Source organism: Caretta caretta, chromosome 19, assembly GCF_965140235.1.
Source record: "Caretta caretta isolate rCarCar2 chromosome 19, rCarCar1.hap1, whole genome shotgun sequence".
Lineage (NCBI taxonomy): Eukaryota > Metazoa > Chordata > Testudines > Cheloniidae > Caretta > Caretta caretta.
This window is the reverse complement of record NC_134224.1, coordinates 18,273,757-18,301,129: the sequence shown is the minus strand read 5'-3', so window position 1 is coordinate 18,301,129 and position 27,373 is coordinate 18,273,757. Positions and strand designations below refer to the sequence as shown.

Below are 27,373 nucleotides of genomic sequence, written 5' to 3'. Positions count from 1 at the left end.
AGCAAGGCATGTAGGGACCTGCCTAGGGACAGAACTCTGAGGTTTTTCCAGGCCACGTGCTGGACAGCTTGTCTTTGAAACAAAGGAAGCCGAGACCACATGGCAAGAGACTATAAAAGGCAGCTGCATCATCTCCATTTGGTCTTCAATCCTGCTTCTTACCTCTGGAGGGACTTTGCTACAAACAGAAGCTCTGACCAAAGGATTGAAGGACCCATCCCAGCTGTGGATGTTCTCCAGAGACTTGATTTTGAGCCTGCAGTTTATTCCACCGTTGCTACAAGCCTGAACCAAGAACTTTGCCATTGTATGTAATTGATTCCATTTAACCCATTCTAGCTCTCATCTCTATCTTTTTCCTTTATGAATAAACCTTTAGATTTTAGATTCTAAAGGATTGGCAACAGCGTGATTTGTGGGTAAGATCTGACTGGTATATTGACCTGGGCCTTGGGCTTGGTCCTTTGGGGTCAGGAGAACCTTTCTTCTTTTATTGGGGTATTGGTTTTCATAACCATTCGTCCCCATAAGGAGTGGCGCTGATGGTGATACAAGGGAACTGGAGTATCGGAGGGAATTGTTTGTATAACTTATGGTTAGCCAGGGGGTGAGACTGAAGTCCTCTCTGGCTGGTTTGGTGCGCCTTAGTAGTAAAGAAAACACAGCCTTGGGCTGTGACTGCCCTGTTCTAAGCAATTTGTCCTGAATTGATACTCTCAGTAGTGAACTGCCAGAGGCCACAACATTACAGGGGGATGAGGTGGGGGTGCTGGGGCGGGGTGACAAGGTGGACGCGGGGGGGTTAGGTGGCGGTGCCGGGGCTCGATGAGGCGAGGGCAGATGCAGGGACTGAGGTGGGGGTACTGGAGTGTGGTGAGGAGGCAGATATGGGGGGTGAGTTGGGGGTGCTGGGGCGCGGTGAGGAGGCGGATGTGGGGGTGCCTGGGCAAGGGCAGTCACGGGGCCTGAGGTGGGGGTGTCGGTGCAGGGCGAAGAAGCAGACATGGCAGATTACATGGGGGTACGGGGGCGCAGTGAGGAGGTGGGGGTGTTGGGACAAGGGCAGACACAGGGGTGAGGTGGGGGTACTGGGGCGCCGTGAGGAGGCGGATGTGGAAAAAGGCGAATGTAGTGCCCATCTTTAAAAAAGGGAAGGAGGAGGATCCTGGGAACTACAGGCCAGTCAGCCTCACCTCAGTCCCTGGAAAAATCATGGAGCAGGTCCTCAAGGAATCAATTCTGAAGCACTTAGAGGAGAGGAAAGTGATCAGGAACAGTCAGCATGGATTCACCAAGGGCAAGTCATGCCTGACTAATCTAATTGCCTTCTATGATGAGATAACCAGGTCTGTGGATGAGGGGAAAACAGTGGACATGTTATTCCTTGACTTTAGCAAAGCTTTTGACACGGTCTCCCACAGTTTTGTTGCCAGGAAGTTAAAGAAGTATGGGCTGGATGAATGGACTATAAGGTGGATAGAAAGCTGGCTAGGTCGTCGGGCTCAACGGGTAGTGATCAATGGCTCCATGTCTAGTTGGCAGCCGGTATCAAGTGGAGTGCCCCAAGGGTCGGTCCTGGGGACGGTTTTGTTCAATATCTTCATAAATGATGTGGAGGATGGTGTGGATTGAACCCTCAGCAAGTTTGCAGATGACACTAAACTGGGAGGAGTGGTAGATATGCTGGAGGGTAGGGATAGGATACAGAGGGACCTAGACAAATTAGAAGATTGGGCCAAAAGAAATCTGATGAGGTTCAACAAGGACAAGTGCAGAGTCCTGCACTTAGGACGGAAGAACCCCATGCACCGCTACAGACTAGGGACCGAATGGCTCGGCAGCAGTTCTGCAGAAAGGGACCTAGGGGTTACAGTGGACGAGAAGCTGGATAGGAGTCAACAGTGTGCCCTTGTTGCCAAGAAGGCTAACGGCATTTTGGGCTGTATAAGTAGGGGCATTGCCAGCAGATCGAGGGACGTGATCATTCCCCTCTATGTGGCATTGGTGAGGCCACATCTGGAGTACTGTGTCCAGTTTTGGGCCCCACACTACAAGAAGGATGTGGAAAAATTCAAAAGTGTCCAGCGGAGGGCCACAGAATTGATTAGGGGTCTGGAACACATGACTTATGAGGAGAGGCTGAGGGAACTGGGATTGTTTAGTCTGCAAAAGAGAAGAATGAGGGGGGATTTGATAGCTGCTTTCAACTACCTGAAAGGGGGTTCCAAAGAAAATAGATCTAGACTGTTCTCAGCGGTAGCAGATGACAGAACAACAAGTAATGGTCTCAAGTTGCAGTGGGGGAGGTTTAGGTTGGATATTAGGAAACACTTTTTCACTAGCAGGGTGGTGAAGCACTGGAATGGGTTACCTAGGGATGTGGTAGAATCTCCTTTCTTAGAAGTTTTTAAGGTCAGGCTTTGACAAAGCCCTGGCTGGGATGATTTAGTTGGGGTTGGTCCTGCTTTGAGCAGGGGGTTGGACTAGATGACCTCCTGAGGTCCCTTCCAACCCTGATCTTCTATGATTCTTCGAGGGAGGTGAGGTAGGGTGCTGGGGTGAGATGGGGGTGATGGGATGTGGTGAGGAGGCAGATGCAGGAGATGAGGTGGGGGTGCTGGGGCAAGGGCAGACGCAGGAGGTGAGGTGGGGGTGCCGGGGCGAGCAGGGGCAGAGCAATGCAGCCCGTCTCTGGAGTCGTGGAAGTAGTGGACAGAGGCTCAGGTGGGGCTTGGGGAGGAATGAGCAGAACAGTGCGTGAAGAAGATGGTTTCAGGGCAGAGGAAGGGGGATTGCTGTCTCTAACTCTGAGGTGACCAGCGAAGCTCTCCCAGGTGAGCACCTCAGAGCACTCCACCCGCCCTCTGCAATCACAGCACCAGCTGCCAGCGCTCCTGAGTCTAGTCCTGGGACTGGCGCTGACTCGAGCCCTGAGGCCCATCCTGTCACCACGCCATGGGGATAACATCCTGACCTCCTGTAACAGGCCCTGGGATCGGGGCGGTGAGGGCAAGGCCAGAGGAAAGGCTGGCCCCATTACAGGCTTTCACCTTCTGCTAGCGTGTGGGAAAATCACTTCTCCGCCCAGCTCCTGAGACTGAGCAACCCCTTCGTGGCCTTGCGTTGCACCACGACGTGCAGAATGCCTCAGCTGGCTGACACAAGGTGGGGCGGGAAGCTCGCCCTGCTCAGAGCCTGGGTCATAGCACTTCATTTAGCAGGACGTCAGCAATGCAGAGCAATGGGCACTTGGCCCTGCCTGAGCTGCGCCCCTCACGAGATGGCCGGCCGCGCCGAGGCTTGGGTGATGAAATCCCAGCAGGGAGCTGCCCTGGACAAGGCAGCTGGGGCAGCCGAACCTAGTTACACTCAGAGCCTTTACGGGGGACTGGGCAGCACCACGGGAGGGTCTGCAGCCGAGCAGCCCGGGCAAGGAGCTCTGGGCAGGGAAGGTGCATGAGGTGGCGTGTATGGTGTGCTGGGACGTGCAGAGCGTGAGGATGTAGGCAGGGCGTGTGGCCAGAGACAGGCTGGCTGGTTCTGGTAGAAAGAGCCCTCTGTAAATCGACTGTACTTACCAGAGCAGGTCTGGGACTAGATGACCTCCTGAGGTCCCTTCCAACCCTGATATTCTATGATTCCATAAGCCTGACCCAAGAACTTTGCCGTTACTTTATGTAATTGATTCCATTTAACCAATTTTAGTTCTCATCTATATTTCTTTCTTTTATGAATAAACCTTTCGATTTTGGATTCTAAAGGATTGGCAACAGTGTGATTTGTGGGTAAGATCCGACTGGTATATTGACCTGGGCCTTGGGCTTGGTCCTTTGGGGTCAGGAGAACCTTTTTCCTTTTACTGGGGTATTGGTTTTCATAACCATTCGTCCCCATAACAAGTGGCGCTGGTGGTGATACTGGGAAACTGGAGTGTCTAAGGGAATTACTTGTATAACTTGTGGTTAGCCAGTGGGGTAAAACCAAAGTCCTCTCTGGCTGGCTGGTTTGGTGTGCCTTAGAAGTGAAGAAACCCCAGCTTTGGACTGTAACTGCCCTGCTCTAAGCAATTTGTTCTGAATTGATACTCTCAGAAGTGTCCCACCAAAGGCAGCATCGTTACAGCTCCTCACTAGGCTCCCTGTCAATTCCTTGAGACGCCCAGTCCACTGGGGCTCCCCCAGATGCAGACGGAGGTGAGTGCAGGTGAGGAGAGGGGTAGTAAAGAGACAGAGTTTTAAAGGTTCCAAGGATTAAACACAATCGACTGCTGGGAACTTCAGTTCTGTGATCCCGAGTCAGGCGAGCTGCTGCCACGTCTCTGGCGGTTGGAGTTGCTGTCGCAGGAGACAGCTCTCGCAGAGCCACCGGACTGGCCAGGCAACTTCCCTGGATTGCATTTGCTGCGGTAGTTTCAAAGGTGTAAATGCTCAGGAGCCGGAGGTATAAATCATGGAGGAGCAGGACTGGGCCAGAGACTGCCAATGGCTCATTCCAATCTGTACGTGGCTGCAGCCTCCAGCAGAACAAGTTTCCAGTGGCAGAGAGCGCCCTCCCTCGTGGAGAAGCAACAGTGCAGGGGCAGACCCCTGCTCGCCGTGGCTGAGAAGCCCCCAGGCTGCGTGGGGGGCTGACAGCCCTGTAGAATGGGTCTCGCTGAAACAGCAGGCACTTCAAGGCCTCTCTAACCACCGGACAAAGCCAGCCGAGGAACTTTGCTATTCTTTTATTTATAAACAACTCAACATAAAGTGAGTGCAGAGGAAAGCGCTGGCCCGCTGCCCTGGGACCTGCCTGCGAGAGGCCCGTCTGCAGCTGGACAGCAGCAAAGGAAAGGTGAAAACCAAGGCAGAGGTTCCTGGGCTGCTGCTGGCCGTGGGACGGTGAGGAGGCCGAGCCCCTCGCCTGGTTCGTTGTGCTGCGCTGGGCACTGGGGACAGCCGCTAGGATTTAGCAGAGACCTTGTTTTACAAATAGCCTTTTATTACATGTGGGTTTTCTTTCCAATTTCCCCTTAGGGGTAAAGCAGAGCCACGTAAGAGCTCCCGTGGCACTCTGAGCCAGGGAGCCCCTGGCTGGGGGAGGACAGACGGCAAGAGGGAAAGGCAGGAGAGGAAAGAAGTGCTTGTGATGGAGATTTCCCTACATCCTGTCCCTTTGGGCAATGTTCTCAGCATGCGGGTAGCAGGCCAGGGTTCAACCCCACCATGCCCTCCGAGCTGACTCATGGGCACACCAAGGGGCAGGGCAGCTCTTCCCTCTGCTTGTCACATGCCAGGCAGTGAGACTGTGCGGGGCATTACCCAGCCCTTGTTTTCCATTGCAGGGCTCTAACAGCTGCGACGAAGAGCCTGCTCCCATCGGAGTTCATGGAAAAGTCCCACTGGCTCCCTAGGGAGCAGGCTCCTTCCCCACGGCAGGTGTGGGGCACTGGCGAGGCTCTTCTCCACCCCATTTCTCTACAGCTGCAGCAACTCAGATGTGGGACAGTGGGTCACTGCTCAAGTGCCATCACAAATAAATACATTAAACAGCTCGAAAGAAGCTGTGCTGGCCGGGAGCTGGGACAGGCCCAGGAAGGGCAGAAAGAGGGACGGGCCTTCCCAGAAGTTGTGATCCTGCTGTCACACAGCCAGCCCCCGGTCACACACCCCTGGATCCTGCTGATGGGTAGCAGAATGAAATGGAGAGGTAAGGCCATTCTACAGTACCATCTGGACAGACGAACCTTTACATTGCTGGGTAAAGAGCTCTGAGGGTTGCCATTTCATAACAGATACAAAACATTTCATAGTTGTTTCCTAAACAGATGACACCTTAAAAAAGGGAGAATTCAACAGGGCGCCCAGCCCTCCTAGCCCACAGCCCACGCTAACTGGGAAGGCGTCAGTCCTTTCTGGGCTCTCAGCGGTGTCTGCCTCAGCTGAGCTTCCCTCCTTGTCAGAAATAAATACAAAGAAATTGCCACCTCGGCATTGCCAGCATGAGGAAGTCCACCAGCTACGGGCTCCCAGGGGCAGGAGGACCCAGCCAAGGAGGAAAGGCTGCTCTGTCAAGACAGTAGGACTAGCAGGCTTGTGTGACCATGCTCTGGGCTGCAGTCCCCCGCACGCAGCCCTTCACGGAAGGCTGGGAGCAGGGTGCACAGTCTTTTAAGCTTGCCATAGTGTTAGTCAGAGTGGATTTGCAACTCCAGGAGTTGGGTTCTCACAGCCTGTCCTGCCCAGCCTGGCATGCCAGCATGGTAGGATCTGCAGCAGAGCTGTCCATCTGACACAGAGCGAGGAAACAAAGCTAGGCCGGACCAGACAGCCAGGAGAGACCAGGGAACCGGGGCAGAGGAAAGACATGAGAGAGTCGCATTCCTGCAGGGGACCAAAGGGGAAAGGATCCAGCACCACAGAAGCCCAGGGCTCTGAAGAGCTCTGCGAAACACAGTGTGTCTTCGTCCCCTTGGGTGCAGAGGGCCTGGGCTCTGCAGACTAGCGTCAACTGAGGAGTAAGGGAAGGGTTCTTCTGTTTGCGTCAGGACATCCATGAGTCGAGCTCTGTTTGGTCCCCAGGGGAGCCAACAAATTGTCTGTCTCCTTTCACGTGCCCACTGTGCTCCTGACAGTGGAAGGAGGGGGTCAGTGGATCCATGTAGTGATCTGCAGGCCATTCAGGGCCGTGTCTGCCTGCGGTGTATGCATGCGTACCAGTCTGCAGGGGGGCGCGACTGGGTGTGGCCAGGAGCCCGGCATTCCCACGGGCTGTCCCGCAAAGAGTCCTCTCAGAACTTGCCTTGCTTTAGTTTGTCGATGTGGTAGGTGAGCTTCAGCGCCGGACCCAGCTTCAGCCCCATGTACTTCATCATCATGTCGCTCCGCAGGAGGAGCAAGGCTTTGCCGTCAATCTCCTGGCACCAGGGAGCAAGAGAAGGTCAGTGTTAGCAAGGCTCGCTCTGCCCTACAAATCCTGGCACCGGCTGGCGCCATCACTAGCCTGAAATCACTGCTTGGCTTAGCCAGGCCCCCTGGAATCTCTCTCCCAGGAGTACTGTGGGGAATGCTGGCACCGGGGTAGGCAGGTTTTCCTTCCCTACACTTCACTAGGTTCTTATAAAACCCATGGGAACACTTGACTGACGCCAGCCTAACAAGCCTCTGTGTCAGCCATTTCCAAGGCATTCCCTCCCTACCCACTGCCCCGCAGCTCCCACCAACCCAGGCCAGCCACTCCAACGATCACGAATCCTTCCCATCCGCCCGCCCTGGGCCAAACGAGAACGACCCAACATCCTGGCCGGGCAGATAATTCCTACTGTGAGGCTGGCTCAAGTGGCACTGCCTGGCAGGGAGGGGCTGCAGTTCAGAAAGGAGAAAGACAGAGTCCAAAAAAGCAGGACATTCCTTGCAGTGACTCCCTCTGCCTCCCCCACCTCATCCTCGGCTCCATAAGGAAATGGCAGCTGCTAAACCTTCCACTGTCCACCCCCACCCCCTCTCAGCTCTCTCCCACCCAAGCTGTGCCTCTGTTTAACTGGAGCATTTGGAGGGGGTTGATCAATGACACTCAAAGCATGCCATGGATGGGGCTGTTTAGACAACAGGGATGGTTTGCCGAGCCACAGCCCATTCATAAGGGGTGACTGGGGGTGATTGAGGGCTGTTGGGACATGCACTAAGCGGCTCTAAGCCGTGGTCTGTGGCCCATGGGGGTCGGTTAAAGAGCTGGCTGCTCACATGATACTGACTCCCCCTGGCCCTTTGATTCCAGCTGTTCTAATAATACCCAGGCTCCTTCCTGCAAAGAGCAGCCCCACATCTCTGTGAAACCAGAGAGAACCAAGGCTCCTGCAGCCACGACTGCGTAGGAGGAAGTCAGGAAAGAGAATGTGCCTCCTGCCACAGCCAGATGGAGCCCCCCTTTCATGTCAGCCATTGCTGCGGGGCCACGTGCAGGTGGGTGACTGCCAGGGGAAAGGGAAGTAACATGTTGGATGCTTGGGGCCTCCTCAGGTCTGGGCAGCGCCTGCTAAACCCCAGGACTCTGAACTGGCCTGCTGGCAATGTGCAGTGGGCTTAGCTGGGGAAGCCGGAGATGCCCCCAAATGAACTCTGAAAGTACAAAGGTGAATGTGATTGTGAAACTGATTAAACAGCTACTCTGAGGACTCCCACAAGACAGCCGAACAGAGACTTGGCCTGTGTCAACACCAAATTCCATCCCGCAAGCACTTTGGGCTTGTGATATTTTGAGGAGTAGAATGAATTACTTTACGGGCTTTGTCTGATAATGTTTTCATCTTCAGATTCCCCCTCTGTCCCTCACTCAGAGAGAAGTCTGTCCAGAGACGGGATTTAAAATCCTGGTTTTTCTGAGGTGGTTCTGGCCAAGAGACAGGCCAGAGTCAGCCAGGGTGCAATGTTGCTGGAGTTCTTTACTTCCCATGACAGGTTTCAGAGTAACAGCCATGTTAGTCTGTATTCGCAAAAAGAAAAGGAGGACTTGTGGCACCTTAGAGACCAACCAATTTATTTGAGCATAAGCTTTCGTGAGCTACAGCTCACTTCATTGGATGCATACTGTGAAAAGAATAGAAGATCTTTTTATACACACAAAGCATGAAAAAATGGGTGTTTACCACTACAAAAGGTTTTCTCTCCCCCCACCCCACTCTCCTGCTGGTAATAGCTTATCTAAAGTGATCACTCTCCTTACAATGTGTATGATAATCAAGGTGGGCCATTTCCAGCACAAATCCAGGTTCCCCCCCCACAAACCCACTCCACCCCCACGAACATGATACAGTTCTGTGGTGACCTAGAATCCTATTTTCGACGTCTCCGACTCAAGAAATATTTCCAACATACCTCTGAACAACATACTAATCCACAGAGACCTCCCTACCAACACTACAAAAAGAAGGATTCTAGGTGGACTCCTCCTGAAGGTGGAGACAGCAGACTGGACTTCTACATAGAGTGCTTCCGCCGACGTGCACGGGCTGAAATTGTGGAAAAGCAGCATCACTTGCCCCACAACCTCAGCCGTGCAGAACACAATGCCATCCACAGCCTCAGAAACAACTCTGACATCATAATCAAAAAGGCTGACAAAGGAGGTGCTGTCGTCATCATGAATAGGTCGGAATATGAACAAGAGGCTGCTCGGCAGCTCTCCAAAACCACTTTCTACAAGCCATTACCCTCTGATCCCACTGAGAGTTACCAAAAGAAACTACAGCATTTGCTCAAGAAACTCCCTGAAGAAGCACAAGATCAAATCCGCACAGACGCACCCCTGGAACCCCGACCTGGGATATTCTATCTACTACCCAAGATCCATAAACCTGGAAATCCTGGGCGCCCCAACATCTCAGGCATTGGCACCCTGACAGCAGGACTGTCTGGCTATGTAGACTCCCTCCTCAGGCCCTACGCTACCAGCACTCCCAGCTACCTTCGAGACACCACTGACTTCCTGAGGAAACTACAATCCATCGGTGATCTTCCTGATAACACCATCCTGGCCACTATGGATGTAGAAGCCCTCTACACCGACATTCCACACAAAGATGGACTACAAGCCGTCAAGAACACTATCCCCGATAATGTCACGGCTAACCTGGTGGCTGAACTTTGTGACTTTGTCCTTACCTATAACTATTTTACATTTGGGGACAATGTATACCTTCAGATCAGCGGCACTGCTATGGGTACCCGCATGGCCCCACAGTATGCCAACATTTTTATGGCTGACTTAGAACAACGCTTCCTCAGCTCTCGTCCCCTAACGCCCCTACTCTACTTGTGCTATATTGATGACATCTTCATCATCTGGACCCATGGAAAAGAAGCCCTTGAGGAATTCCACCATGATTTCAACAATTTCCATCCCACCATCAACCTCAGCCTGGTCCAGTCCACACAAGAGATCCACTTCCTGGACACTACGGTGCTAATAAACGATGGTCATATAACCACCACCCTATACCAGAAACCTACTGACCGCTATTCCTACCTACATGCCTCCAGCTTTCACCCTGACCACACCACACGATCCATCGTCTACAGCCAAGCTCTGCGATACAACTGCATTTGCTCCAACCCCTCAGACAGAGACAAACACCTACAAGATCTCTATCAAGCATTCTTACAACTACAATACCCACCTGCGGAAGTGAAGAAACAGATTGATAGAGCCAGAAGAGTTCCCAGAAGTCACCTACTACAGGACAGGCCTAACAAAGAAAATAGAACGCCACTAGCCGTCACCTTCATACCCCAACTAAAACCCCTCCAACGCATTATTAAGGATCTACAGCCTATCCTGAAGGATGACCCAACACTCTCACAAATCTTGGGAGACAGGCCAGTCCTTGCCTACAGACAGCCCCCCAACCTGAAGCAAATACTCACCAGCAACCACATACCACACAACAGAACCACTAACCCAGGAACCTATCCTTGCAACAAAGCCCGTTGCCAACTGTGCCCACATATCTATTCAGGGGACACCATCACAGGGCCTAATCACATCAGCCACACTATCAGGGGCTCGTTCACCTGCACATCCACCAATGTGATATATGCCATCATGTGCCAGCAATGCCCCTCTGCCATGTACATTGGTCAAACTGGACAGTCTCTACGTAAAAGAATAAATGGTCACAAATCAGACGTCAAGAATTGTAACATTCATAAACCAGTCGGAGAATACTTCAATCTCTCTGGTCATGTGATTACAGACATGAAAGTTGCGATATTACAACAGAAAAACTTCAAAACCAGATTCCAGCGAGAGACTGTTGAATTGGAATTCATTTGCAAATTTGATACAATTAACTTAGGCTTGAATAGAGACTGAGAGTGGCTAAGTCATTATGCAAGGTAACCTATTTCCCCCTCTTTTTTCATACACCCCCCTCCTGCCCTCAGACATTCTTGTTAAACCCTGGATTTGTGCTGGAAATGGCCCACCTTGATTATCATACACATTGTAAGGAGAGTGATCACTTTAGATAAGCTATTACCAGCAGGAGAGTGGGGTGGGGGGAGAGAAAACCTTTTGTAGTGGTAAACACCCATTTTTTCATGCTTTGTGTGTATAAAAAGATCTTCTGTACTTTCCACAGTATGCATCCGATGAAATGAGCTATAGCTCACGAAAGCTTATGCTCAAATAAATTGGTTAGTCTCTAAGGTGCCACAAGTACTCCTTTTCTTTTTACTTCCCATGGTTATTAACTGCACTAACCTGCACTTTTGTAGCACCTTTCACCCAAGCATTTCAACACACTTCACAAGCATCACTCCCTTTAGCCTCACTGCACCCCATGCACGGGAGCCAAAGGCTCTCCTCCCCACTCAGCAGCGAGCAGAGTGATGGGCTGACCAGGTGACTTGCCTAAGGTCACACAGCGGATCTGTGGCACAGCCAGGAATTGAACCATGGCCTCCTGACTCCCAGACCAGTGCCTTAACCCCACAATTGTTGTTCTCAATTTCTCCTTTGTTTCGTGTTGTTTGGCACACGCTGGAAAGGAAGCAGGATGCTGAGTAGGGGTGTGGTAATGGGCTGCCCCCAGTAGAGGAATCTGCTATGCCCTAACAAATGGCGCAGACTGCACAAGCCCCACCTCACCCCCGATCTAGCCCTTCCTGGGTAGCAGGCAAAGCTTTCCCAGTGGGAAGAGGCGCTGACAGGAGTCACCTGGTGTACAAAGGCGCTACTTGCTTCCACGAGACCTAAGGCCCAAAGTACTGCTGAGGGGCTGCCTGCACGGGTGAGCTAATACAACTGTAAACTCACCCCAGGGTGGCCAGACACAAACATCAATGTACCCTCCATCAATTCCAGGCTGTAGCCTAAGGGAACAAACATTCAGCGCCCCCAACAGCCGGTCTCTGCTGGCGAGGGCAGGTTTCTGGAAAGGCCAAGCAAACTTCATGTCCTGTGATTCCCCCAGCTGGAGGCAGTGTGGCTAGGTCCACATAGTCAGCCAGTCCCACACCATGTAAGTCAAACGTGCTTAAAGCTTGAAGGCTGAGCTGGACAAAACCTTTTATTACTGGCTCCCACCTTGTGACATCATCACACACCGTTCTCTGTGCCTGGCTAGACCACGAGCTCTGAAGGGACCAGAGGCTGTCAGTGGGACAGTTTGCAGGGGGGAAAGTTTAGATGCCTCACTGAAACACACACAGAAAAAGCCTCTAAGAACAAACCACTCAACCTGAACCAAACCAACAGCTACCGTGATTTGAGGGCTCTGAAACTTTCGGTCCAATCTGCACTATCCTGCAAATAGTCACTTTTTTGTCATGAAAACAACATTTCTCAGAACTGTAGACCCAGCGTCTGTGGCATTAACCCTTGGTAAAGCACCAGGCACTCTTCTCATATAATTTAAGAAGCATCTTCCCATTTCAGAGCCACCTGTACTGTCTACTGATAAAAAGTGTCTCCCCCCGAGCACCAGCAGCTGCCAATGTGCCTCCTCAAATGGATGAGATCACAAAATTTAAAAAAGTCACCAGAAGTCAGGACGTGCAACTTTCAACCTGCAGCTGCAACCTGTGCTCAGGGAACGTAAGGCCTGCTGGGCATTCCAGTCCCGTGCCAGGAGAGCACGTAAGCATGTGAGTCATGCCCCTGACTTCCTGTGGGATGAGAGACAGGCTTGGAATTAAGCATGTGCTTAAATGCTCTGCTGGAACATGGCCAGGTGCTCAGCATCTTCCAGGTTCAGGTGCACGCAGCACAGTCCTGTCTTGTTTTTCTGGCTGCACCTGCATTACCATTTAGGATGTGAAATGACAGCAAAAAGTAGTGAAGTGCCTGCTGGAACCTTGTAGTTGGGGTTTCCACCCTTGTAATTTTAACCGTACACCCTTCTCAGTGAATTACTGCAGGGTTTTACATTGAACAGAGATACACGAGGACATACAGACCTGGAACCTTTAAATCCAACCTGTCCTGTGGAAGGGTCTTTTGACCAGCAATTCACTGCCATTCAATAGGATTCATCATGAGGGAGACATTTCCCTGCAGGGGAGGTGCATTTCAAGGTTCCAGGAGTGACCATTTTTTCAGTAAAGAGAGTAAATAGTAAGTGTCACAGTTCTTTTGGTGTTGAAGACCCTGAGTCCGATCACAGGTGAGAGCTGGAAAGCCTGCCCATGTTCACAGCCTTGGAGTGCGGCACAAGAGTATTTGGTGATGCTCTGCCCTATCTCTCTGGGGATACACATAGATGTTCACATCACTTGAGTTACCTTCAGCCACAGAGGAAGTGATGCCAGATCTCACTGGGGCAAGGCTAGGTTAGATCTCTCCAAACACAGCACTAGTAAATGTACATTGGGGGTGACCCTGCATTGGCCAGAGAGCTGGACTTGAGCATCTAACTGGGTTTTTCTGCCTCCACCTCTATGACTGAGAGAGTTAACGTCACTGGAGCACCCCGATTTACACCAGAGGAGGATTCGGCCCTCCAGCTGGATATACACACAGATATATTTACGTGTTTTCGAAAGAGATCGGCATGGGGTCCCAGCTGTGGATCAGCTTCTCGTACGAAATACATCACGTCCTCCACTGTCCAGGAAGAGGGGTCTCGGCTGTTCAGCCGGGAGGTGTCTCTAGGTCCTAGGTATCTATCAGAGCCTGAAGGGTGAGACAATGAGAGAGAAACAGTTACAGCATCAGCGTTCCGGACAATGCCAACACAGTGCTGGTGTGGATAGTGCTGGGGTGCAAGGGTTGATATCAGCACAGAGCTGAAATGGCCACGGGCTGGGAGTTAAGGCTGAGGCCAGCACGGCAATGGCGTGAACAGGGAGTAAAGGCTGAGGCCAGCAGGGCGCTGGTACAGACAGAGGGGAGTTAAGGGTGAGGGAAGCCCAGCGCTGGGGCGGATGGGGGTGGGATTACGGCTGAGGGCAGCACGGTGCTGGGATTAAGGCTGAGGACAGCACGGCGCTGGGGCGGACAGGGTGGGATTAAGGCTGAGGGAAGCCCAGCGCTGGGACAGACGGGGTGGGATTAGGGCTGAGGACAGCACAGCGCTGGGACAGACAGGGTGGGATTAAGGCTGAGGACAGCACGGCGCTGGGGCGGACGGGGTGGGATTAAGGCTGAGGGAAGCACGGCGCTGGGGCGGACGGGGTGGGTTTAAGGCTGAGGGAAGCACGGTGCTGGGGCGGATGGGGGTGGGATTACGGCTGAGGGAAGCACGGCGCTGGGGCGGACAGGGTGGGATTAAGGCTGAGGACAGCACGATGCTGGGGCGGACAGGGTGGGATTAAGGCTGAGGGAAGCACGGTGCTGGGGCGGACAGGGTGGGATTAAGGCTGAGGGATGCACGGTGCTGGGACGGATGGGGGTGGGATTACAGCTGAGGGAAGCACGGCGCTGGGGCGGACAGGGTGGGATTAAGGCTGAGGGAAGCACGGCGCTGGGGCGGATAGGGTGGGATTAGGGCTGAGGGAAGCACGGTGCTGGGGCGGACAGGGTGGGATTAAGGCTGAGGGAAGCACGGCGCTGGGGCGGATAGGGTGGGATTAGGGCTGAGGGAAGCACGGCGCTGGGGTGGACAGGGTGGGATTAGGGCTGAGGGAAGCCCAGCGCTGGGGCGGATAGGGTGGGATTACGGCTGAGGGCAGCACGGAGATGGGATTAGGGCTGAGGACAGCATGGCGCTGGGGCGGACAGGGTGGGATTAAGGCTGAGGGAAGCCCAGCGCTGGGACAGACGGGGTGGGATTAGGGCTGAGGACAGCACGGCGCTGGGGCGGGATTACGGCTGAGGGAAGCACGGCGCTGGGGCGGACAGGGTGGGATTACGGCTGAGGGCAGCACGGCGCTGGGATTAAGGCTGAGGACAGCACAGCGCTGGGACAGACGGGGTGGGATTAGGGCTGAGGGCAGCACGGTGCTGGGGCGGACAGGGTGGGATTAAGGCTGAGGGAAGCACGGCGCTGGGATTACAGCTGAGGACAGCACGGCGCTGGGGCGGACGGGGTGGGATTAAGGCTGAGGGAAGCACGGCGCTGGGGCGGATAGGGTGGGATTACGGCTGAGGACAGCACGGCGCTGGGGCGGACGGGGTGGGATTAACGCTGAGGGCAGCATGGTGTTGGTGCGGACAGGGTAAGATTAAGGCTGAGGGCAGCATGGCGCTGGCGTGCACGTGGGTGGGAGTTTAGGTTTAGATTTACCCCTCTCTCCTGGTTTCTCTCTTACCCTTTCTGAAACCACACCACGTTAAGAATGCACCCTGCCAGGGCCTGAGCTCTCCCTTTTCTTTTGCAAACTCAACACAGCACCCTCCAGTTCTCCCTAGAGCTGCAGGCTCCCCTCCTCCAACCCCTTCCAGGTGCCTGTGACCATATCGCTGTCTGCCTCTCTTGCCTGATTCTTCCCCTGTGCCCTCGGGGCCAGAACAGTCCCCACTCAGCAGGGGTCCCTTGTACCCAGCTACGTTTCCAGCTACTACCCCATTTCCCTCCTTTTGTTTCTCTTCCCAACTCATTAAGTGCATCGTTCACAGCCACTTTCTACAGCTCCATTCTGGAATCTGGCTTCTGTCCTCTACTGAAACTGTTCTCGCCAAGGACTCGAACACCCTCCCCTTGGCCTGGCTCCACCTCCATCCTACTTGGCTGCTCTGTGCGCGTTACACTGCTGAGCACTTCTTTGCTGACATCGTGACTTCTCCCCGCTTCATCCAGCCCAGCTGGTGAGGGCACCCTCTTGCCCATTCTGACCTCCATCCTGAACGCCTAGACTGCCTCCCTTTCCACTGGATCAGCTTCAGGCTTCGTGCAACTACTTTCAGAGGCTCACAAAACTCTACCCCTGCTTACTTATCCACTCATTTCTTATCAAGTTGAGGCCGCTGGGAAGTGGTGGGAGGAGGTGGCAAGGTGGCTGAATGACGGAGGGTAGATGGAAAATGTATCACACTTGTTAAACAAAAGCAGAGCATTAGCTTGATCGCTCTAATCCTACATTACACCCACTTCCCACACCTAGCATCTTCCTTTGTCCTGGGGCAGGGACTATCTTTCTGGGTGTTTGTGAAGCTCCTACCATAGTGGTCCCCAAACTTTATACCTTGTGCCCTCCCTTGCCCTGTCCACACCACCTCCAGCCCCCGACCTGGGGCTGCAGCTCTGGGAGGGGGGGACACAGACAAGGGTAAGGGGGTCAAGACTGGGGCCACAGCTGGGGGTGGGGCCAGGGCTAGAGTCTCAGTCGGGGCTGGCAGCTGAGACACCAGTAGCCGGGACACTGGCAGCCGGGGCCAGAAGCAGAGCTGGGTGGCATTCCTCCCCCGACCCCAGCCATGCCCCCCTGAAAGTTTCTCTGCACCCCCCCTGGGAGGGAGGAGCGCACAGCATAGTTTGGGGACCTCTGTCCTACCACATAGTGGTGCTGCTGCAAGCTAACCACCACCAGCCTTCTCAGGGAGCTCTCAGCTCCTCCTTGGTCTCTTCCTGAAGGTAAAGAGATCCCTTGTGCTGTTCCCGAGCTATGGTGAGTGAAGGGAATAGCTTTTCTCCAAAGAGCTGAACAGAGCTGTGGCAAAAAGAGAAGAGGCTTGATCCTTGGTCTGGCCCTGTTGCTCACTGACTGCACTTGCTAGGTCGGAAAACTTTGGTTTGGTTTTACAGAATAACAAATGTTTGAAAGTGGTTCCCTGGGCAAGTAAAGCAGATTTTCCAATTTTCTTCAGTCTCCTTGTTTCTCCCACTACATTGAGGGGTTTATTTGGAACGTGCAGACATTATTTTTGCCATTTAAACCGACAGTGTTTTCAATTAAATGGAGAGAAAAGTTCCAGTTTTGAGGGACAAGAAGGGAGCGGCACGGCTGGCAGGGGGGAGGAGTTTGTGCATTGTAAAGGATCCCTTGAACCGCACATTTCTAAGGGAAATTACATGCCCAGGTCTGGCAATGCCACACCTACAGACACTAGTGAACCTTCCAATGCCTACAAAGCCCACGGTTTGTCAAGCTGGCCTTTGCCAACTGACACCCATTAGAGAACTGGGATCTTTTCATTTGTTAAAAATAATCAAAGAAATACAAAAAATGTTAAAACAACTAAAGCTCCCATGGGTAAGCACTCAAGGGTCAGGAAATGCCAAGTTAAAGGGTGAACACAATACTGTAGCTCTGTCCTCTTGAGCATGTGCATTACGATACAGCTGTTAAATATAAACACGGCTTATCTTAATGACACATATGCAGCTAAACTTGTGGAATACTGTTTTTAATATTAAAACACGTGTCCCTATAAGTAAAGCTGCATTGTAACATACACACCCAGGCAGACTGCAGGCTGAATGTTCAGCTCTCATTTCCTGTCTCCTGAACGCTGAATTGTGCAACCTTAACATACCATTAACAGAGTCTCTTTGTGTTTGCACACGCCGCACCCAGTTCTCCATGGTGCTGCAGCCTCTCTGTGGCTCTGCTCCCTTCAGGTGCTTCACCTGTCTCACGAGGAGCTGTCATCCACACAGACCCGCAGTATCTCAGCTCTCGGGTTCAGTTGTGCACAATGCCACGGAGAAGGGGACCCAACTCGTAAGCGCGCTGTGTTGCTGCTGGTTTTAACTCTCACCACCTCGGTGAGGTCGTGCACACAGGCACACGTCATCTCCTTACAAACAGACGGGTCTGGCACACATGCCGATTTACTGCATTTAGCAGCTTCACTGCACCTGTGCTACACACTGGTTATTTTACAGTTATCACAGTGTAACTGATGTGTCACTAGTGATCGGCAAGCACCCACTCAACTAGGCTCACCTCATCCATTCATCAGCTGCCTGATATGCATCCCATCTGCCCACACATCCACCCTGCATGTCCTCATTCATAACTCCGCTAGTCAGTTCTCCTCACTCTAGCTGCTTCCAGTCCATTCAGCTAACACCCCTCCAATCCCCACCCATTCAGCAATCGATTCATCGCCTGAACTGCTTCAGCGTACACACCCCAACGTGTTCATCAACAGCTGCACACTTAGCCAGCCACCCAGCTCATCACTTCTACCCATTCAGCCACTGACCTCCACATCCCTAGTCAGCCACCACACCGTTCACTGACTGTCCACACACAACTCCACCCAACGTACCATCCATCTCGAGAACATATGTCTTGACAAACTGCCTGTTTAACTGACAATGTAGAGGCCAGTCTCGGGTACTTGCTGGCATTAGAAAGATGTAACGGGAGTTAGCAAAGCTCCATATTGCCAAAGAGCCTTGGTGGGATGACTTACCCCCTGAGCTAAGCCTACGCAAGGCAGAAGCATTGCCCTGAGTGAGGCTAGAGGGCTGGTGCAGATGTCTGTATCCCTGCAAGCGGTAGTCTCTGCAGTTCCTGCTGGGGCTGGATGAATTGACAGAGTTCAAGGCAGAGTCCATTGGGTCCAGGCGAGGTTCCAGGGGACCTGGGAGGCCATCTCCCAGAACAAAGGTTTCACCTGTAAGGCACCAAGCTGCAGTCAGAACCAATAAGGGGTATGCAGTACAGTTACAATTCTATACAGCACACACAAGCATGAGCAACAGCAGCGTTCCCTGTATGGTGTGCCACAGAAATCAGACAGAAAGGGGTCATTTACTAAGTGATGCAACGTGCTGTTTGTCTAGCAAGTTTCAGTCCTGATGCACAAGATGTGTGCCCTACCCGTTCCTTTTGTAGCATCAGCACCAGTTCCATCCTGCACTCTCACATCCTCCTGCTGCTTCCACAAGCACCTTCCTTTGTCTGCCACTGGCAGACAAGGGTGGGAAGTCGCCTGCTCTGAATAAGATTTGGAAGTGTTCCCCAAATCCATGCAGAAGGGGAATTCCTTCTCCGGCTCACAATTCCACCAGTGGGAACAGGAGCTCTGGGACAATCTGAGTTACAGGCATTTTGTTCTTTCCTGCTCTCCCCCTCCCCTTGCTATCATCCACTAATGTGAACCCTCCCTCCCCAACTGAGCACCCATCTCAGCCCCCTGTTGGGTTGGGGAATTGGGCCAGGAAGTGAATTGACCCCCCTGGTCTTCACACACACACTGGTTCTATTGCTTGAAAGGAAGACAGAGCCGGCGGTGGCTTGCAGAGCCCATATGGGACCCGAGGCTCCAAAGCCTTGCCTGCTTTACTTATCCTTACTGCTGGCCCCAGCAGCCAAGGGTTAAGCCCTTGCTCTAAGAACAGCTCTCTGAGTGGAAGGAAGTGTTGCCTTGGGACCCAGAGCCACAGGACTGGGTTGAGCCCTTCTGGGTCATTCCCTTGATGTAGGCACCCTGAAGGGACGGGCCCAGCTGACTGGCTTTGCTCGGGTTTTCCAGCTGTTGACACAGGCCTTTTATGGACACTGGCACAGGCTTTCCCCAGACAGCACCAGGTTCCCTTCATCAACCACCAGGGTTAGTTCTAATGTCACCCGCCGTTGTCACTGCTGCTGTCAGGCTGGCTCCAGCGCTGAGGTGCCATTAACTATCCGCCACTACCCCTTTCAACCTGCCAGGAGGGCTCTATAACACAGAACACAGAACTGGGCTCAATAACGTGCCCAACAGGCTGTTGTTCTCCTAATTTAAAATGAGGCTTCCCAGAGGGTCTTGCAGATAGAGGCGTGGGAGGCCCTGCCATGCGGCTGGGGCCTTAGCAGGGATGTAATGTTACTGCAGCTAGTAACATGACGGCTGAGCTTGGTGAACAATGGACACGCTCACACTACCCCGTCCCTGGTGCCAATGGGAGGGAACGGGCAGCAGGGTGCTCTCGCTGCAGGCCCACACTATTGGAATTCACTTTCTCTCTAGCTCGACTCGAACCAGGATTTACTGACCTCCGGGGCACCTACTAGGTTCCCCTTTTCCCCAGGCGATGGGGGAAGGCTGGGGAACGAGATGGGGGGAGAAGGTGGGCTGTATGTTCTGGATGGTAATATGATGTTCGTAGGGATGATTTACAGCTTAAGCAAGCGCATCTAATGCCCTGGGGTACTCTCCTTTGCTGTGAATGGTTCTGTGCATGTTTTGTGCAAGAGTCGTGAATGGTCAGGATCGATTCTGTTAACGAAGGCATAGCTGCTACACGACAAAGTCAGCTCCGCCAGCCCAGAGCCCTGCGGAACCATTCCAAGCCAGTTCTGTGTGAAGGACCTGCTAAGTCTAACTGCAAGAGAAGAAAGCGGTTAATAGACCAAGGCGTGTTGCCTTTGTACCAGATGTGCTATGCAGCCATCGCAGGACACTCTTCCCAGACCGGCCACAAGAGCAACTTTTCCCAGGGCCAGCAAAGAGACGCTTACAACAGTTCCGAGTCATTTGAGCTGCCACTCTGCTGCTGTGGCCTGAGAGGAGGGAGACACGAAACCTGGGCAGCTGCTCCTCCGGGCACCTGGGTTTCTTCCCTTGGCCTGCAGAAAACGGCTTCATGAGCCTACAGCCAAACCGAGCCCAATGCAGGAGCATGACGCGGGGATGGGAGCAGAGGAAAAGGGTAAATAACCGAGTAATAAAACCCACACAACAACCACCAGATCTGATGTGGGAAACTGTGCTACCATCCCCAGCATGTGAGCCCACATTGCAGCCGTGCTGGACTACAGAGCCATGGGACAGCCTAGACTACAGCTGTGGAAGAGGGGAATAAATAGGTTTTTACTGCCCACTTCCACAGCTCTAGTCTCAGTTGTCCCTTGGCTCTGCAGTTCCAGCACGGCTCGACGGCGGTGGGATGCACCGACACCTGACATGGATCACCCACAGTGACAGCACTCGAAGAAGAAAGAGTAATATTGAGAGCAATCTTCTCCCAGGCAGGCAGAAAGACACTTCCTGGGAGCTGGCTAAAGATTTGCAAGTAAACAAGATTGAGAGCTGCAAACCAATCCAATGACTTTAGGAATGCTGGGGGCTGAGGCCAAGACCACTGTGCTGAGCTGGGAATGAATCGGAGTGCTCTCTGGTCCATAATGGGGTGGAGCTTTTGCCTTCCTTTTGTGATGAGGAAACAACAGGAGTGAAATCCCTTTCCCTGAAGCTGCTGAGGAAACAACTTTATTGTTCCAAGTTATAGAAGGACTGTAACTTTCAAAGCAAGTGGGGAAGGCAGATGGGTTCAGGGCACCGGATGTTCTAACTCTTCTAAGTTAACTCTAGCTCACTCCAGTCATGGGCAATGCCACTCCCTGCAATGCCTGGGAGGAGGGGTAAAGGGGACTAAGTCCACAGCAGATGAGCCAGTGCCCAGTTTGGCACCAGAGGAGGCAGCAGGAATATCATACTTGCGATGGTGGAGTCCAGATTTCTGCCTGGCACGGTAAGAAAGATTTCAGTCACATCCATTTCTGCCCATTCAGTGCTAGAACAGATTGAGGCAACCTGGGCATCTGAACGGCTTTTCTATTTGAAGGGCAACTGATAAATAACCAGACTTCAAAGTGGACTGAGAATTTTCACCTTCTCTAGTCTCTCAACTGGACCTTCAAAAGGGAGATCTTCCTCCTTCTGTGAGCAGTCCAGAGCACTTTAACCAATCCGCTCGCCTCAGGCTGACAGCTGTGACTACAGATGGGACACCAGAGACACGTTTTGGAGGATGTTTTGCCACTTATACTTGTCACTATCTTTCGTCTCCTTCTCATACTTCTTGGAGTGGGGGCGTGTGAGGCTAGTAAAGGACTTATCTTGTGCCACCAAAGAAGAATGGTGCTAGACGGAGTCAGAAACTCCTTTGGTTTTATCAGCCTGCCCAGATCCTCTTGGCACCAAACTGAGATATTCTGAGACTGGAACTGCAAAGAAGGGTCTGGAAAAAACAATTACTCACCTTCTCGTAACTGTTGTTTTGAAGGTGCACCCGAGGACGGAGTACCTGTCTCAACGCTGGATCCTTCCCCGTGTTTTTTTAACTGTCTATCCCACTTCTACCATGCGTGGTCCCAAATAACATTAGACCGCTGGGTTCTTCGCACAGTGGAAGTGGGATATTCTTGCCAATTCTGTTCCTACTCTCTTCCCACCCCCCTTCCCCATCTCTCTTCAATGACCCTTTTCATGAGCAAATCCTCATCCAGGAGGTGCAGGCGCTCCTCGCCGTAGGAATGGTGGAGGAGGTTCTTGAAGAGCTATGGGCAACAAATTTTGTTCCCGCTATTTCCTAATCCCCACGGCAAAGGGGGGGTCTCAGACCCATTCTAGACCTGCGAGTACTCATGGTAAAGTTGAAGTTCTGCATTGTCTCCCTCAATATAATTATCCCTTCCCTGGAGCTGGGAGACTGGTTCGCCGCCCTCAACATAAGAGACGTGTACTTTCACATAAAAAGGAGTACTAGTGGCACGTTAGAGACTAACCAACTTATTTGAGCATAAGCTTTCATGAGCTACAGCTCACTTCATCTGATGCATCCGATGAAGTGAGCCGTAGCTCACGGAAGCTTATGCTCAAATAAATTGGTTAGTCTCTAAGGTGCCACTAGTACTCCTTTTCTTTTTGAGAATACAGACTAACACGGCTGCTATTCTGATACTTTCACATAGTGATTCGCCCCGCTCACAGACGCTTCTTAAGGTTCATGATTGACCAGAAACATTATCAGTTCACGGTCCTTCCCTCTGGCCTGTCGACAGCCCTATGTCTGTTCACCAAGTGCATGTCGGTGGTAGCAGCCTTCCTCTGAAGGAGGCAGGTGCAGGTATACCTTTACCTTGACAGCTGGCTATTTGGGGCACACCAGAGAGCAGGTGGAGTCGCAGGTCAGTCTGGTCACATCCACGTTCGAGAGACTCGGTCTCCTCCTCAACGTGAACAAGTCAACCTTGTCACCGACCCACAGAATATAATTTATCAGGGCAGTGTTGGACTCGATCCAGGCAAGAGCATGTCTGCCGGAGTCCTGATTCCAAGCCATGGCGTGCATAATTCGATGCATGAGAGAGTACCCAACTACTACAGCGAGGAATTGCCTCAGCCTCCTTGATCACATGGCTGCCTGCCCGGCTGAGGCTCAGGCCTCTACAGACTTGGCTCGCCTCGACATACCCTCCGGGGGTGTGGCACCCTGAATTTAGTGGCCACGGTACCACAAAAGGCACTAGAGTCACTCCAGTGGTGGCTCAATGCTCGGACAGTCTGTGAGGGAGTCCCCTTCACCAGCCCTCAATTCTCCTTGTCTCTGGTTATGGGTGCGTCAGCTCTAGGTTGGGGCGTACATCTGGGAGATCTCCAAATGCAGGAGCGCTGGTCACAGGACAAGCTCTCTCTCCATATCAATATCAAGGAGCTCAGAGCTGCGTGACTCTCATGCCAATCTCTGGCACTCATGTCTGACAACATTGTGGCAATGTTTTACATCAACAAGCAGGGTGGAACCCGGTCCTCGCCCCTCTGTTAGGAGGCCCTCAGACCCTGAGAATTCTGTATAGCCCACTCCATTCACCTGGAAGCATCATTTCTGCCAGGAGTCCAGAACGTACTGGCGGACCACCTCAGCAGGTCCTTTCACAGCCACGAGTGGTCCATCTGGCCGGACGTCATTCACACCATTTTCCAGAGGTGGGGGTTTCCCCAGGTCGACCTGTTCGCCGCTCGGAGCAACAGGAAGCGCCCAGCGTTTTGCTCCTTCCAGAAAAGCAGCCAAGGCTCAATCGTGGACACATTCCTGCTACCCTGGGGAGGCCATCTCCTCTACGCCTTTCGCCCGATCCCTCTCGTGCACAAGGTCCTGCTCAAGGTCTGCGGAGATGGGGTGGAAATAAATCTGGTGGCACCAGCGTGGCCTTGACAACACTGGTACACCACGCTTCTGGATCTACTGGTCGACGCCCCGGTCACATTGCCGCTCCTCCCCACCCTGATCACTCAGGATCATGGTTGGCTTCATCACCCAGACCTATGGTCCCTCCACCTTATGGCCTGGAAGCTTCCTGGTTGAACCCCATTGAGCTTCTGTGCTCAGAGCAGGTGAGGGAGGTCCTACTCAGCAGCAGAAAGCCCTCCACAAGAGCCACGTATCTGTCGAAGTGGAAGAGGTTCAGTTGCTGGTGTGACCAGCATCATATGCACCCACCTTCAGGAGTCGTTACCTCTTATTCTGGAGTACCTTCTGCAGCTGAAACAGCAAAGCCTGGAAGCGTCGTCCATAAAAGTACACCTAATAGCTAACTCAGCTTTCCACCCCGGAATCGCTGGGTGCTCTGTCTTCACCAACCCCATGGCGGGACGGTTCCTCAAGCGTCTGGAATGGCTACATCCCCAGATTAGACAGCCTGTTCCTGCGTGGGAACCTTAATTTGGTCCTCTCCAAGTTAACGGGGCCCCCATTCAAACAGCTGGTGACTTGCTCAAGGTAGCCTTCCTAATTGCCATTACATCGGTAAGAAGGGTGTCTGAGTTAAAGGCCTTTATCTCTGATCCACCTTATACAGTTTTCCACAAAGACAAGGTGCAGCTCAGACTCACCTTGCTTTCCTGCCTAAGGTTTTCTCCCATTTCCATACCAGCCAAGACATATTCTGTCCTGTCTTTTATCCAAAGCCTCATGCCAGTAGCCGTGAGCAGAGGCTGCACTTCTTGGATGTTCAGTGAGTCTTAGCCTTCTATATTGAACGCGCCAAGCCGTTCAGGAAATCGAACCAGTTGTTCATAGCGGTGGCTGACCGCAAGAAAGGCCTACCGGTCTCATCTCAAAGAATATTTTCCTGGATCAAGTCCTGCATCTGCATGTGTTACGAGCTGGCCAAGACACCAGCCCCGGCAATTACAACACATTCCCCTTGGGCACAGGCCTCATCGGCAGCGTTCCTGGCCTAGGTCCTGATCCAAGAAATCTGCAGGACAGAAACTTGGTCCTCGGTGCACACGTTCACCTCTCATTACGCCATTGTCCAGCACGCCAGAGATGATGCAACTTTCGGCAGAGCAGTGCTCTAGTCAGCGATTCCATCACTCCAACTCCACTGCCTAGGCAAGGCTTGGGAGTCACCTAATTGGAATCAATATGAGCGATCACTCGAAGAAGAAGAAATGGTTACTCACCTTCTCGTAACTGTTGTTCTTCGAGATGTGTTGCTCATACCCATTCCAAACCTGCCCACCTTCCCCTCTGTCGGAGTAACCGGCAAGATGGAACTGAGGAGGTGCTGGGTCGGCAGGGTCATACACTGAGTGCCCTGGAGGCACCACTCCAGGGGACTCCACAGTCGATCCGAAGGGTGCAGCTCGGGGAAAAATTTTCTGATGACTGTGCACGTGGCACACACACACACCTAACTGGAATGGATATGAGCAGCACATCTAGAAGAATGTCTGTTTTGAGCCCGACAAAGGCTTACTCGGGCCCTGGCCCTGCCCAGACGGAGGATGGGAAGGCTTACGCCTGCCATTCCTACCCCTGCACCTGTAAAAATCCTGCCTCAGCTGAGGAGGATACGGGCGCTGTTGCAGCAATTGGGGCCTAAAGGGCTTTTGTTGGGTTGCCGGGGTATGCATACCCAAAGACTTCATTGTCGCCTGGAGTCTTTGAGGCTATGCAGTCTCGAGTCAGTCTGTTCGGCAAACAGGCCCACCCCGTCGAAGGGTAGGTCTTGCATAGTTTGCTGAACCTTGGGCGGGAGCCCTGAGGCCTGCAGCCATGAACTATGCCGCAGAGCCATTCCTGAGGACAAGGTGCACGTTGTCGAGTCCACAGTGTCCAGTGAGGTATGTAAAGAGGTCCGTGCCACCACCTTGCCCTCCTTGACAATTGCCCCAACTCCTCCCTGGACTCTGCTGGTACCAGCTCCCTAAACTTCAGCATTGAGTTCCAGGAGTTAAAACTGTACTTGCTCAGGATTGCAAGTTGGTTGGCAATCCTGAGTTGCAATCCTCCGTGGAGTAAACTTTGCGTCCGAATAAATCCAGGCGCTTGGTGTCCTTAGATTTAGGTGCTGGGGCTTGCTGAACCTGCCTCTCCCTCTCATTTACTGCTGACATTACCAACGAGCAAGGCTGTGGGTGTGTGAACAGGTAGTCAAACCCCTTGGAGGGCACAAAGTACTTCCTCTCCACACCCTTAGCGGTGTGAGGGATGGAGGCCAGGTTCTGCCAAATGGCATTTGCATTGGCCTGGACAGTTCTGATGAGGGGTAGAGAGAGCCTGAATGGCCCTTCTGGTGCCAGGATCCTTCAGCTTTATCATCTTCTCAGTCTGCAGGTTCATATTTCGTGCCACCCTGTGCAAGAGTTCCTGGTGGGTGCGGCTATCTATAGGGGGCAGCCCCTAGACGGAGGTGCCTGCTACCACCTCGTCTGGGGAGGATGATGAGGATGCTAGTGGAGGAACTGGATCCTCTGGACCCTCTTGGTCCTTGGGCACCTCCTGTCCCACCTCTAGATGGGTGCCAGCCACTCCAGGGTTTGGCTCAGGAACTGGGGTGGGTTCCAGAGGAGGTGGTGCAACTGCTGACTCCTCTGCCCCCTTAGGGGAGGGGCGACTGGCCACTGCCTCCAGCACTCTAGGCTCGGACGCCACTGAGCGTGAGGCCTTGGACTTGGGAACCCTGGGCCTGGTGGTACGCCCATGGGGTCCAAAATGGCCACTCAGCTGGCCGTGCCACTATGCAGGCCATGGCCCTGCACCGACATCAGGTCTGTCCCGCGCCGACTTGTGCCGGGGATGCTGCGAATATTTGGAACCTGTCTCCAAGTCCGAAGATGGGGACTGGGACCACAGTGACCATGGCGGTGCTGAGTGCAGCTGAGCCGGGAGCGGTACCGCAAGGCTAGGAAGCAGTGCCGCAGGGTAGCGGAGCGGTGCCGTGAAGCTGTGGAGCGGAGTTGTGAACTGGAACCGTACCGCGATCTGGAGCAGCCCCGCGAGCGGGGTCTACGCAGGGAGCCAGATCGGTGCCGATGTGAACGGTGCCGAGATCGGGACCTACTGCGCGAAGGCGATCTGCGCTGTGAGCGGGAGCGCTGGCAGGACCTGGATTGGAGCCAGGAGTGCAACTGGTGCCAGGACTCTGAGCGGTGCCTCCCCCCTGCAGGCTGCATCCAAAGGAGGATCACCGCCGGCTTTCCCCGGGACTGCCCTGCCTGTGGCAGTATCAGAGGCTTGATGCAAAGGGCCAGGGACCTCAGTGCTGTCATGGCAATGAGGTCCCTGGTGGCCTCAAAGGTGTCTGGGTTGAAAGGCAATTATACATCCTCCATCACTGGACCTGGGGAGTCCAACTGCACCGGACTCAACGGTCCCCCTTGTGGGGCCAAAGTCAACGGCGCAGGCTCCAAAAGTTTTGGTGCCGGGGGCTCCTCCCTGGGACACACCCCATTGAATGGCTCTGATGGAGTGGGTCTTGAAGTAGGGAACCACTCCTCCCTTGCTTCT

General features: G+C 53.1%; 1 protein-coding gene across 3 annotated transcripts in view; it reads right to left on the bottom strand.

Moving 5' to 3' along the window:
• Nucleotides 1–4,708: 4,708 nt before the first annotated feature.
• The window catches only part of SCMH1 (Scm polycomb group protein homolog 1), a 115,448-nt gene continuing 92,783 nt past the window's right edge, over nucleotides 4,709–27,373 (bottom strand). For all 3 annotated transcript variants that reach the window (XM_048826163.2, XM_048826166.2, XM_048826164.2), the window contains 3 exons: nucleotides 18,280–18,483; nucleotides 13,508–13,650; nucleotides 4,709–6,895 (listed from right to left, as the gene is read on the bottom strand). In XM_048826163.2, the coding sequence (XP_048682120.1) occupies nucleotides 6,770–6,895; nucleotides 13,508–13,650; nucleotides 18,280–18,483 (473 nt within the window). In that variant the 3' untranslated portion in view covers nucleotides 4,709–6,769. The remainder of the gene's footprint in view (nucleotides 6,896–13,507; nucleotides 13,651–18,279; nucleotides 18,484–27,373) is intronic.